This window comes from Branchiostoma floridae, chromosome 11 (assembly GCF_000003815.2).
Source record: "Branchiostoma floridae strain S238N-H82 chromosome 11, Bfl_VNyyK, whole genome shotgun sequence".
Classification (NCBI taxonomy): domain Eukaryota; kingdom Metazoa; phylum Chordata; class Leptocardii; order Amphioxiformes; family Branchiostomatidae; genus Branchiostoma; species Branchiostoma floridae.
In genome coordinates, this window is record NC_049989.1 from 10,929,273 (window position 1) to 10,943,691 (window position 14,419).

The following is a 14,419-nucleotide window of genomic DNA, read 5'->3' on the forward strand; positions in this document are numbered from 1 at the left end:
TGCTGCAGAAGTACTTTTTGAGTGATTTGACGGAAAACCACAGGTAAGATTTACTACCTGGTGATATTTCCAATGATTCTCTTGTTCATCGTAACAATTCTACTGGCAAAAATACGAAAAATTCTGGGACGAGATATCTCTTGTACAAATAGGTACTTACGTAAAAGAATGTTTCAACCCGGCCCTAGAACCAGTGGTGAAAACTGTGTACTTGTACGCAGGTTAACGTTGTTCCATTTGTATCCCCTTGTTTGTTAACGTTTGTATGTGTGTATACTTTTGAAAGACCTTGCGAAAGTCGCCGTGCTTTCTTGAGTCAAAAAAAAAACTTTCATTGTTGTCTTTTCAGTCCTTGAGATACGTAATTATCTCATTATGTACGTTTGAATGGTGTCTTTCTTAGAAAGGGGTCTAGATACATCTAAAGCTAAGGGCACAACCAACCGTACGTGCAAATACGTGCTGTCTACGTGCCAAAACGTGGGCAATCTTTTGGGATCCGTATACGTAAGTAGTAAGTAACGCCTCCGTACGAACTCGTTGGGAATCCGACGAATTTTGGAGCACGCAGACACGCCGTAGAGCTTTACGTGCAGGCAAAACTTTGTGTGCCATCGGGCTGCGGATTCGCCCCCCTTACATGCCAGTACGGGCGACGCGCCTGCCCTGTACAGCCTGAACGTTTTCAGAAATACGTGGCGGTCGTGGCCTCCCAAAAAACGTACAGACAAATTGCACGTACGGCGGGCTGTGCCCTTAGCTTAACCCATCAGCAGTCTGTATTCGGCGTTTGCAAATCAACACTATCTCGTGGATAACTTTTCGTTTTGACCACTTCGTGGTTATTGAAGTTACTTTCTTATTCTCGACCGGCGTCGTGACAGGTAGACAACGACTTGAAATCATTACCTGATGATGTTTTGAATGATTTTGTAAGTTTATAATCTTACCAAATATATCTACCTAATAATACACTATTGATATTCAGACTTTCCCTGCGATGACACCCGACAAACAGGACAATGTACCTAGGACCAGATCTCCGATGGAATCTGTCCCTTGTATGGTAAGTGTAAATGATTATGAATGATTTAATACAGATTTACGGACTAAAAATGATGCCTCTTCTGTGGTGTGAGATGGTCATTGAATTATTGACCGTACAAAAGTTTTGTACTAGTTGCGGGTTGATACGCTTTCCAGGCGACAGCCATTTTTAGGGGGTGAAATCCCACCATTGGCTGTAATAATCGTCCAACCCATAAACCAATACGAATGTTGTGGTGCATCTTTTGTAAAACATTAACATGCATTGGCATAATACCGGTCATAAGCCTTATACCGGTCGATTAAAAATAGTGGAACTTAAAGAGATCTACACATGCAACAATAGTTATTTCTGAGGTATGCACACTTCAGACATCTAGGTATCCAATACATAATTTACAAAGCATCGATAACAATGCATTCGAAGACAACAAGGCCAAAAGTTTTCAGGTCATTTTCGGGGCAGGCGAGCTCGTCGTGGGACAAACACACTGTCACGTTCATCGCCAGATTTGTAGATAATAATCACATGTGCTCACGGCACAAGACGAGCATGATTCAACAGCAATCTTGAATTTCTTTTGGTGACCTACAACTCGTGTAAAAGTGTGAGGAACCGTGGCATTATCGCCCGGATCTACGGCTGAATGGGTCAAATTGAACGTACGCCGCCATTTTCCCGCCATTTTTAATGCTACGGCCAGCAGTAAAGTTTTACGTCATAGCGGTTGTGACGGACCAAAATTAAATGAAAATTCTCGTCAGTATACGCCCATTTTCTCATGACTTTTTGTATGCTCATGCAGCTTTGTTTTGTGCAACTACTAACAGGAAAGAAAGGAACAACAGAGGATATATGAACTTCAAGGTACATAGCGGCAGTTAATTGTGCCGTGTTTCGTTCGGCCGGTATAGTGCACCCCCTTCCAACCACGCGCCCGTTCTCCGTGCAATTCCGCGGTGTGTTCCAATTACGATATTATGTTTTTAGCAGGACCAGAGAGACAAAATAATTTACACAGAAGAAGTGGCAAAGGTAAGCTGTAACAGCAACATGTAACTGGAGAAAATGATGCGTTGATCATTTGCCAAATTAGCATTGCTTGAGAAATTGCAGTAAACCGACCGGTATTATGCCAATGGATCATTGGATGTTAGATTACAATTTGTTGACCGCACGAAAGTTTTGTACTAGTTGTTGGGTAATATTCTTCCCAGGCGACAGCCATTAATATTTTTAGGGGGTGAAATCCCATCAGTGGCTGTAATAATCGTCCAACCCATAAGAATGTTGTGGTGCATCTTTTGTAAACTCGCACATCTGTTGACCGTAGAAAGGTTTTGTACTAGTTATAGGCTAAAGAAACTTCCTGTTTGTTCCTATTCAATGCTTTGAGGCTGACAACACAATATACATAGATAGAGAAAGAGTTAAGAAGTTCATTTTTTACTCCATTTCTTCACCGAGCAGCGCTCAAAGCCTTGTCGGCTGTGGTGTCCACCTGCCCCGCTTCTAGTTGGCGTGTTGGTCCTGTTGCTGACTGTCGGGGTCACCCGCGGGCAGACTATTGTAAGTACCGCGTTCAACCGGTTTGCCGAGATTGCAAATGACGTCATTTACTGTGTGTTTTGTAATCAGGCCACACTGAGTTGATTATATGGTTGACATCCACGTGCGCATCAATAATGTTTGCTCGTTTCCAATAAGAAATTTAAACCGGTTTGTGCCCGGAAAACTGGAAATTATACAAGAAATGAACAATAAACAAATGGTATGCCGTAAAAGTATTTAGATAGTGAATATTGACTAGTTATATTTCAGCCATACCATAGGTATGGTGAAATATATTGTATTCGTAATGTTTCTTTCTTCGTTCTTTCTTTCTTTCTCCTGCCAAATCTTCAAATCGAATCAACTCCGCCGTTTTTTAACCGATTGACTTGAAATTTGGCACAAAGGTAGAGTAAGTCAATACCCTCAGGTGTTTTTTTCATTTTTTTCATATCTGCCTTTGAAATGATTTTATTGAGGTTTTTGTCAATTTTTATGTATATTTTGGGCTCCTGTACCCTGGTATTACAGCCGAATGACATGAAATTTGGTACAGAGGTGCCCTGATCATATGCCCACCCAGATTTGATAACAGTTTTGGTATACGGTACAACAAAATGCTTAATTTTGCGATTATTGGCCATTTTTTGACAAAAAAAGCACATTTTTGCCTCCTGTACCCTCGTTTTACAACCGAATGACCTGAAATTTGGTATAAAAGTGCCCTTCAATTTTGTGCGCATGAATTCAATAACAGTTTTTCCATACAGTACAACATAATGCTTAATATTGCAATTTTATGGCCATTTTTAGACAAAAATTGGACATTTTTGGCTCCTGTTCCCTCGTTTTACAACCAAATGACCCGAAATTTGGTAAAGGGGTGCTCTAGATATTTATCCAAATGACCCATGTATAATTTTTGGCATGGAACACTTTAAAATGATATATTTGGGAATTTTTTGGGTCATTTTCCAATGGCCAAAGGGGTCAACGACCTCAAGGCCTATTGTTGCATGAGGGAGATGGCTGAAATATGCTGTATTTGCTCTCAAGCAAATGTCGGCCTTTCTAGTTTTAATAGAAGATGTAGAAATGTTGTTTTGTACACCATGTTTTGTGTGTTCAGTCTGACTTACATTTCATGATGATAGCAGTTTGCGCGATCAGTTCTGTAGTGCCCAGATGATGTCATCCATATAATGGAATCAATAAGGCAAATTTACATTTGTCACCTTGATATTATGGATTTCAGGTACCATTCTTACACATGGTATTTTTTGTAACATGTTTATATTTGTTTCTTATAGGGCGAGTTTAAGACAGACGACGAGAAGGTACGTAATGTATACAAAATTATGTACGCCGTATAGGTATAACGTTATGTCTGAATAGTTGAATACATTAAATTTTAAGGTTGTTTATATCATAGGAACTTTAGTGTAGAGAGTAGTTAAATCCATACGTTGTACACGCAATAGACGCTGTAATGCCTTTTCGTGTCTCTATAGACCTCACTAAAGTCTTACTTTTGTTTTATCAACGAAAACAAAGTTTTTTACAACCGTTTTGTGGGTAGAATGCTCTTTTCATAAACATATTCTCGACTTCATGTTGTGAGTACATGTATGCATATGTTTTAGTGCAAAGACGCACTAAGTGTGTACCTCATGTGGTTATCCAGGGTATTGCAGCAGTGAAGGCTCCCGGTGGTACTACTTGCTACATAGTCGATGTAAGTAGCTAAATTTTACATCGTATTTCTGTATGCTTACTTACTGGAAATAGGATATAAGAGAATTCTTTTTACACAATCAGTAGGAACTTACATTGCTTACGCTTCGATGTCTCTCAGACACCTTCGCCAGAGCTTCTAACTGGAGTTCTGCTTCTCACCGCTAAATGTAATCGATGTAGGAGGGGGGATACAAGCTTAGCCACGTTTGGGATTGTTTTCTCACCGCAAAAGCGCCGCCTACATCGGCTACATATAGCGGTAAGAAGCAGAACTCCAGTTAGAAGTTCTGACGAAGGTGTCTGAGAGACATCGAAACATGAGCAATGTAAGTACATGCTGGTTGTATAAAATTGTGTACAAATTCTCCTTTATCCTATATTCTACCAACCTGATGAAACTATTTTCGGATTTCTTGAAATATTTTATAATACCGATGACTGTGCGTTGATGCAATATAGCTGTACTGCCTTTGTATATTGGAAGGCGTTGGGGGAAGGTCGGGGCTATTGACAGGATGTTCCCATCAATACGATTTTTGGTTACAGTTGACAAGGTGTTCCTGTCAATAAAAATCGTACTATTTACAAGTACAGTCAAACCTGCCCAAGACGACCACCCGGGGGACCGGAAAAAAACGGTCGATTTGGACAGGTGGTCGCTGAGAAGAGTATCGACTCAAAACATGCCCGATGCAAAGTATAAATGGTTGCCGTTGTGAATAATGGCAAATAGCAAGCACACTGCACGCCGCAAAGAAGCGAGGTCTTTAATGTCAAATACAACACGTACACTGTAAACTGTAAATTTAACCCCCAAAATCCGACGCAAACTGGCCGATTTCGGCACAAAATCGCGCTAATTATCATAAAAAATCGATGAAAACCTCAATCTTGAAAATGATGCGGTCGTTATAGGTCCCAATTTGGGCCGGTCGCGGTCGCGTTGGCCAGGTGGTCGTTGAGAAAAGGTCCCTTAATGCTTACGTCAATGGGAAAATAAATCGGGACCGAGAAAAAGCGGTCGAAATGGCCAGGTGGTCGCTGAGAGGAGGTGGTCGCTCGGGCAGGTTTGACTGTAGTTAAAAGTTCCTGTCAAAAAAGCTTTTGACAAAATAATAATAACGTAATAAAAGTTCGAGTTCCTGTCAACCCGAATCCTTAGGATAATCATGTCACTGACTAGCAAAATAAGGAATGGATGACTAAGAAAGATGCAATTCACAAACACACAGTTATTCTATTATCTACCAAAGGGTATACAAGAAATGGTGCTAATGTGCAGAAGTTTGTATGGCAATCGTGCCAACCCTGGGATTGGAGTCACGTACATGTGCAAATGTATGTGCATGTGTGTAAAGCTCATTTATTGAAGCAATGGTTCGTAATGAAATTTACTATTATCTTGCCGCACCCCAATACGATAGGGAGAACCAGGAGAGGGTGATGAGTTTGTGATTTCCCTGGATGAGAGCCGATCCGACCAGCCCAAACTGGGTAGTGAGATGACGGAGTTCTGTAAGAACCTGGCCCCGCGATGGGCTATCGCAACACCTGCTGGGAAGGATGGATCTGGTGGTGACGTCATCATAGACCGGTAAGATGTCTATACTTTATATATTGGAATAAAGACCTTTATTGTACATGTTTGCCCAACCGAGATAAGCACAGGTCAAGTCAAAACATAAATACATATAAAAGTATCACAGATCTAGTCTGACACAGAAGTTCGGCTTCTTCTCGCTTCTTGGTAATCGTGAAAATGTAGGACTGCATGGGTTTAGCTAAGGTCGGTTTGTTCAAGGAGGTTTTTTCAACCTCCTTGGTTCGTTAAAACGCATGAGGAATATAAGCTTATCAGTGCTACTCATGTGTCTAAAGTGAGGGAACAGGATCCGTTGTTTCTTTCCAACAGGTGTTGAGAGAGCACACACGCATTTAACATCTAATGTCTTCAAGTGCACGATACCCTTCTCACGTAGGTTGCGTATCAGAACAAGTAGATCATAGCATGGCCACTGGTCAAAACAAAAGATACAAAAACGGAAATTTATGCTGCAGTACCAATGACAGCATCCAAGAGGCCCAATCTTGACCTTCACCTTCGTCTTCTTCCATTAAACAGTTCTTAAGCTACTAGTAGATAGTATACAGGCCACAAATATCCGGAAACAAAAACATACAGACTCAATAACAATGGACAACTTAAAAATGGGCAGTTTAAAATGGGCCGTGAGTGAGTGCGTGCGAGTGGGTGGTTTTCAAAATTAAAATAGAATGTTCCATCTCAGACCACTTTCATCAGATGGCTATTGAAAAGGACATCATATGAAGATCTATGAACTTTCAAGTTATAAGATTTGTATTCTCTTAGCTTTGAAACATAATCCAACAACGTTTATAGTAGCCATCAAGGCAGCACATAAAGCTACTTATCTTACACACAAAACTTACCTTTTACCAGGATACCAGTTAAGTACAACAACCCTAATTCTTGACATTTCAGTGTTCAGACATTTTCTCACATTTTTACGTGTTTCACTGCAGGCACACAGGGAGACAGCAAGAAGCCTAGGTCATCGTAGCATCGACGGAGTGCCGTTATTCAGCGACACTGGGACAGCAACTGACGGAGTACCGTGTGGGCTTGAAATTAGGTGTTGTTATGTCAGGGAAAGTCAGTTCTAGCTTGATGACAAAGTTTGCTGCAGAAGGTCCAACAACATGCAGAAGTAAAATGCTACATAGATAGATAGCGATTTTTATGAATACAATAAAGTATCTATTACATGATTGTGATTTACACAATCATATATATGGGGTAGGGTAGCGGCGACACCATCACTCTTAAGTCTTAATAATGTAGTGACCAGGTCTATTTTGGACATTTTATTGCAGTTAGTACATAGTATTAATATGATAAACAATAACTTTATACTTTCACGGCCTGCATAGCAGTATTGTATTAACATAGAAGTACTACACAAGTACATGTACATGTTACCTCAGAACATGTTCAAAAGGTTTCATCGTATCTTATTCTGGATTCATACATTAATGTACTTCTTAAAAAAATTATGCTAAAAATTAATCATGGCTTCATGAGCGTTTTCTTTGGTGGGCATTATCTGAAGAAATATGTATTCTACACTTAACAAGAAAAAAATATATTTTTTTTTTTTACAAAATTTGCATCCACCTTCTAACATAGTTTTTCTTTCGTTAGTTTGACAACTTGAAAAAGAGCATATTGAGTCATACATTGTATGCAGAAGTCATTTTTGATTTAGGTCATGTAACATCACAGAAACCCTTAGCTGTTACATGTTGATTTCTGTATGTTTTTGAGTTACCAAAAAGCTGCATTGAAGAAACATAACAAAATATAAAATACAAGAAATATAACAAAATGTTACTATTTAATATCATTTTAGTCAGTCTTAAACTGTTTATATAAGTTGCAAACTTTGAATCACAAAGAACAACTTTTTGGACAATGTATAACGTTACATCCTCTCAACTCAAGATAATTTTTATAGTTTTTTGTTGAGTTCAAACTAAACAATTTGAACAAGGAATAATACAACAAAGAGGAACCAAACTAAAGAAAGCTTTGGGGAAAAAATTGACAGTGCAGCAAATTGCACCAAAAAGAAGATTAAAAAAGGAGTTATTACAACTACTTAGTAGTTGATGATACAGTACCACCTAGGATACCACTGTATTTTTACAGTCCTCTCAATTCATGGGACTCCTCATCACTTAAATCATTGATTATTGTAGAGCGTAAAGTAACATTTTCAAACAGGCCTAAACCTGTGCTTAAATGCAACAGTATACATGTTTATGAAACTCCAATCAAAAGTAATGCCATCTTCATTTGATGACATCTTCTGGAAGCTTCCAAACTGAGGCGAGTGTGCGAAAAATAAAAAATGTTTGGCCAAAATAAAAAGATTCTGTATCAAAAGTTCATTTTACCACATTGCGGTGTTCTGTAGCAATATAATACTTCCTTAATAGTGTCCTACTTTTTCACTGTCCCTTTCCAAAAACTGATGCATGCGAATAATGAAAAAAAAAGTTTGGCCAAAATAAAAAGATTCTGTTTCAAAAGGTCATCTTACCACAATGCAGTGTTTTGTAGCAATATGCTACTTCCATAATTGTGAACTTTTTCACTGTCCCTTTCCAAAATCAGTCATTGACTTTTTTGACCTGGACATGTAAATTGCATCGGAACCAATCAAATCAAATGTATATCGTGAAGTTTCAGAATTCATGCCAGGGCACTTTGTATTTTTCAAATAGATTTAAACACTTTTGCTGATGAAATTTGGAACAGAAAAATGCAACATGATTTGGGGGTACTATGTAGGGAGACCCTTTACACTATAGAGCTCCCTTTTAGCATCTCCATGCCCTACTTGTTCACTGTCCCGTGGACTGTGCTACTTTCTCTCATTGTCTGCTGACAACATCCCCTTTTCTACCGTTCAAAAATAATACTGTGTCACTTATCCAACCTGATTTGGTCATACCATGGTTGCTTGAGACAGTTTTTCAAGCTTCCTCACCTGGCCTTCAATTTTGCCACCATGTTCTGGATCAATGTCCTATCTATTTATCATGATTCTCCACACCTGTGGATGGTATGATGAAAATTGCCATACCTTTGTTTGTGACAAACCCCCTTTTCAACCAATCAACAATTAAGCCATGTTGATTTGAATATATGGATGACATCCTCTATCTGGACACCTAAAAACTGTCATTCGAGCGTGCGAATAAAGAAAGATTGGCCAAAATAGGAAAACAACTTCATCATGAAATCTTAGTGGTCAAAAAGGTTGAACAATAAACATAGAGTATGGTGTACCATACAACATAACTATTCTAAACTTTTGTTCTTTTTTTGGAATTGAGTTTAGCATTCTAAAACGGCAATATCCATCTTCCGATCTTTTTTGCAACTTACAGCATTTGATCATTTTTGCAGCTGTTTTATATGATTTACAGTACAATCGACAACTGTTTCTATTTTGGAAAGGTCGAACATTGATGCGTGCACAGATGTCATCCATATTATAATCAAATCAACTATGTGAACAGAAAATAATATTCATTCTCTTTTGACAAAGGAAATATATCAAGCTGATGAGACCACATTGATACTACTTTTTGGTACAAAGTACCAGTGGATACTTCTTACACCTCAGACTTTGTTGAACTGGCTCTTTAAGTAACACACCAGCTGGTTCATGCCATCCTTGTCCTTACCCTCCAACCATCCCATCTCCATGACGATACCCTTGTCAATCATACTGATTGACAGGCATGCTTTAAACAGAAACTCTTCATGCGCTGCCTCTTCGGAAGCTCCTCGTTTACCGGGGCTGGTAGTGCCATTCGCAGCATCATCTGATGTCTCCATTTTCTTACTGTCTGTGTCATCGAGCTTCTCTGATTTGCCCCCCTCCCCAACATGGCTGCCATCATGTTCCATCTTCTCTTCTTCCATCTTTGTATTTGGCTGTTGTTCTTTCTGTTCCGGTGTATCAAACTGTAACATTAGCGGCTGTTCCACGTGTTTCAGTCCCTCCGCAGCCTCCCTGGACTTCTGTCTGCGTCTCTTCCTGTTGTGAATCCAGGTGTTTTCCGTGGGAGTTAGCGTCAGGGAGATGCTGTGGTCTGGACTGGGGGGAGCACACTCCTGGAACGGCACCTGGCAGGAGGGAAACATTGGAGACAAGAGTTCAAAGATCTCATGTTTCATGTTAAATCATGCAACACCGGTTTTGTTTACATGATACGTTTCCACTGATCACTTCCTGTCACCCTTCAGCGACCATAATTAGAATATGTGCAGTCTTCTACCACTTCCTGCCAGCTCACAGGAATACCATTATTGAATGTTACATCCTGCCAGTCTTTGATTACACTATCTTCTCCCTCGCATCCTTTCACTCTATGGGCACATCAATACACAAACATGCATCCAGATACACAGGAAGCAAAATATCTGTACATTTTAACATTCAAAAACTTGGTCAGTCAATGTTGCTTCTTTACGTTTAACAAGTTTGTATGCATATTGAAGTTTTTCAACAGTCTTGTTATCTACAAAAACAGATGTGTATGAATTTTTACTATCACATGAACTTCAACAATACATCTTTGAATCATAAAATTTCTGACAAAGCATTGAAAATTTAGTCCATGAAAGGAGAAAAAAAATTAGCCTTTAATTTGGGGAAAAAATATTGTGGATTGACTTATTATGTCCCCCAACAAATGAATGCCAAGTGAGTAGGGAAAGAAGGTGCTTGTTCGAGGTGCAAGCTGGTAATAAGTACTTTGTTTAGGCTTATTGAGCACTGCTGCAGTAGCTATACCTGCAGTTCTCCCAGTAGCTGCTTGATGGCGCTGCTGACCAGCTGCACCCTTGTGTTCTGCATGCCCCCAGTCTGAGCAGCATGCTTCATGAGGTGCTGTAAGTACTTCTCTGGCACGACTGTCCTGATGGGAGGCTTGCTCTTCTTCTTCTGTAGTGGGGATGTCTACAGACATTAAACATACAACAACAGACAACAATGTACCTCTCTGTATGGTCAGGAAAGTTTTTATGTGATCTATTCATCTGCCAAATCTATCTAAAAACTGCCCTATGAACTGTAGATTCTACAGAAGAAAGACAGTTGTATGATAATTGACCAAAACTTGCAAAAGTCATGAATTGATTGCAATGACTAATGATTTTTTTGTTCTTCATTGGTTGCCAAATAGTCTCAGCTGTCCTGTGAAAATAGTGCATTCAATGCGCACTAGATCAAGGTCTAGTTTTGGGGGGTTCAAATACTTAAGAAATCTGTTCCATTTTTAACTGCTCAAAGTATGAAATAATGATGTAAATGTGGGAATAGATGTCCAACTTAATATTAAGCATACAGATTGCATTATACAGAATATTTCTACTTCTAATGCTCTAATATTGCTTAGGCCACGCCAATATTATTTGTTGTTTCTCGGATTTCCCGACCCTATTTTTTTTGGAATTGAAAAACAAAAAACTTTTCAAATTGATGGCCACACCTCATGTTGAAAAAAAATTCACTGCCTCTCCTTTCTCAAATTAACCATGGGCCTCAAATTCTAATAGCTGTACGCACCTAATTTGGACCGTACATTTATCATTTTTCTTCAAACTTTGGACTTTGCTACCAGGGTCCCCCTATATGTTGAAAGTTTAGGTTTTCCTGTCCAATCTCGCCTACCCCCGACATTTTAAAAATTTGTTTTTATAACTTTTCTTAAAAGACCGACTCAATTTTTTCTGAAAAAAATCCGAGAAACAACAAATAAAATTGGTGTGGCCTTAGTTTACCATTAACCAGAACATGATCTGTATATTGTATACTTGGCCTCCACAAAGTAAGTAAGAAACTTAGAAAGTCTGACAAAGACACCCACAGGTAGAGTGATGTCCTTGTGGAATGTCCAGACAATTCCCCATCTCATGGTTCGACCCTGGCAGAACTCTGTGCAGGTGAAGTTTTCAATCTGCAACCAAAAAAAAAAGTTTGCAAAAAATTAAAAGAATACCTTGAACTTCAAGTTGAAGTTCATTTTCAATTGCTAATTTGTCCCAAAACAACCACAGAACTATACAATCATGTACAATTAATCATAACCAGTGCAATACAAAATATGACCAATGTACACCATGAAGAGCTGAATCCATGCCATAGAAACTCATTTAGATTCGCTCTGCTTAGCTACCCTACTCATTACACTATTGACCCATGTTGCTTTTGCATATCAATGAGCTTGCCTTATGTAGGATAAGCCAATCAGCATGCAGGGCCTATATATTTTAAATATCCATTAGGCAAGCAAGCTGACGAAATTGTTTTTCAGCATGAAGGTTTGTAAGTGTTTTGGGTAGTCTTCGCAATGCTGCAATCACCCTCTGTGTACACACAAATCCTACAGATATCAAATTTGGTACCTAAATATAGAATACAACACGGTGTATTCCGTATCACCCAAGGTATCGGCCCGACCCGCGGGAGGGATGGGACCGAGGGTGATGCTGAATACGCCGTGTTGTATTTTATTTAAGTCATACCCACCTGAGAAAACCCATGTTTTGATGCGAATGAAGTTGAATTTTGGCGCCCTCGAACAAAAAGTGTTGCAACAGCAATATTCCAACGACTGTCTACATTAAGAAGCAAAAGCAAATTTGACTAATAAAACAGAAGTGGAACTGCTCCACCATGCATCAGAAACAACAGTTACTGTAGGCTACACCTTACCCCGTTTTCCTTCAACATCTCTTTCAAAGGTTTCAAGCTGGATTTCTTGCCCAACATGGAGGTGTAAAACCTGTTTGAAAAAAAAAGAAGAAGACACAGTGTAGAAGTACATGGACTGAAGATGTAGAAATAGGAGCATGAATGCCGTCAAAGCTTTGTATTAAGGCCACATAAATATATATTTCCTAGGATCTAAGACATTTCAGCAACAGGGATACTTACATGTAGTTAAACACTGGGAGAACATTTTTACCTGGCTACATCATCTGCTTTCCTTGAATGAACTTCTGAATTTGCATTCTAGATATACATGTAGGGGTTGGTTCCAGACAAGTATACAAAATTCAGGTCAAGGTGCAAGTCAGTCCAGATTGGATGCATCCTGCTACTTACCCTATCCTCTGCTGAAGCTGCAAGCTCTCCAAGATGATCCTGCTCACATGTCCCACCTCACCACCACTGGCCACTCGCTCTGCCTCACTTGCAGTACTGATGGAGGAGGGCAGGGGGCGTTCACTGCCCCGGTCAGGCAGCAGTCCCTGGGCCTCCAGGTCGTTGGCATAGAAAGGTGGGTTGCACATGCAGAAGTCAAAGTAACTCTCATCTTCGTTCAAGAACTTCAGAAGGCCCTCGTCCCTTTTGACGCTTTTTACTAGGAAATGAGTAGCGATGACAAAAAGTGTTAACACTAACAGGTCATTGCGGCAAGTAACTTGTGTATATCACAACAGCAGATTCATTGATTTTCCTGATTTGAATAAAAAATGGTTGGCATCAGTTGTGTCCTTCGGAAAGACACCTTGTACTACATGGCTTTCCTTACTCCTCTTTTCAGGTGTAAAATAGGTCTACCCAATTTTCATTTGGGGAGGTAAAAGGTGGTGAAAGGACAAGGATATGCTCTTCAGTCTAGGGCGCGCCCGGGCATACTGAAATCTTCCAATACCATGCCCTACATACAGTTGCAGGGCTTGAAATGCTTTCTTCTACATACCTGCACTGGTGCAGGTTACACTGAAAATTACCTGCACCAGACAAATTTTACCTGCACCACTCTGAATTTATGAAGTATGGATCCTACTAAAATTCAGGAACCAATGCTATTTTTTCTTCTATACTTTATAGGTGGTTAAACAGTTAACACAACAACAGGCTAACTGTGATGTTGTCCTGTTTGTTGTTCCTGCTGACATTGTTGACAGCATAGGTGTAGGAGGTGGGGTCCACTTCTGTGGCAAGGAAGTTCCAACCATTCAGGGTACAGCCCAGCAAGGGGTAGATACAACACGCACCAGCACCTAATATACAAGTATAGGTTATCACAATATATACATATACAACCGGTGCAATGGCCGAGTGGGTAGAGTGTTCACCTTTCATTTGGTAGGTCATGAGTTCAATCCCAAGCCGAGTCATACCAAATACTTAAAAATGGTACATGCTTAGCACTCAGCATTCGGGAAAGAGTATGGAAGTTGAACACACACCACCACCAGTGGACCAGCCCCCTGCTGTAGTGATTGCACAAAGTTGTGTGGCCCAGGGCTACTGAAACGGAGATGGGCACCGGGCCACCGGCCTATGTGCCATCAGGCGTGGGAAGGACTTTGACTATAATCATAGTATAACCAACAACATAAATAAAGTACATGATAATTTTTTGATATTAGATATTTGAAGAGGAATGGCATGCGCAAGCCAGTAATGATCTCGAGTCATCCCAGGTCACCCCCTACTGTACACTACTCCATAAGTGTGTTGGGTTCTT

General features: G+C 39.8%; 2 protein-coding genes across 3 annotated transcripts in view; one reads left to right on the forward strand and one right to left on the reverse strand.

Moving 5' to 3' along the window:
* Window positions 1-7,424, forward strand: LOC118426730. The gene is made up of 7 exons (XM_035836282.1): window positions 1-43; window positions 989-1,066; window positions 2,519-2,617; window positions 3,910-3,936; window positions 4,284-4,334; window positions 5,761-5,930; window positions 6,881-7,424. The coding sequence occupies exons 2-7, from the start codon at window positions 1,001-1,003 to the stop codon at window positions 6,906-6,908; spliced, it is 441 nt and encodes a 146-aa protein (XP_035692175.1). The 5' UTR covers window positions 1-43; window positions 989-1,000; the 3' UTR covers window positions 6,909-7,424.
* Window positions 7,425-7,697: 273 nt separating this feature from the next.
* Window positions 7,698-14,419, reverse strand: part of LOC118426728 (RNA N6-adenosine-methyltransferase mettl16-like) — a 7,813-nt gene continuing 1,091 nt past the window's right edge. Inside the window, exons 2-7 of one of the 2 annotated variants that reach the window (XM_035836280.1) lie at window positions 13,809-13,949; window positions 13,045-13,303; window positions 12,652-12,721; window positions 11,804-11,893; window positions 10,729-10,878; window positions 7,698-10,058 (exon numbers count right to left, since the gene is read on the reverse strand). In XM_035836280.1, coding sequence (XP_035692173.1) covers window positions 9,549-10,058; window positions 10,729-10,878; window positions 11,804-11,893; window positions 12,652-12,721; window positions 13,045-13,303; window positions 13,809-13,949 — 1,220 coding nt within the window. In that variant the 3' untranslated portion in view covers window positions 7,698-9,548. Of the gene's footprint in view, window positions 10,059-10,728; window positions 10,894-11,803; window positions 11,894-12,651; window positions 12,722-13,044; window positions 13,304-13,808; window positions 13,950-14,419 lie in introns of both variants that reach the window. The other variant, XM_035836278.1, reaches the window with a different exon arrangement.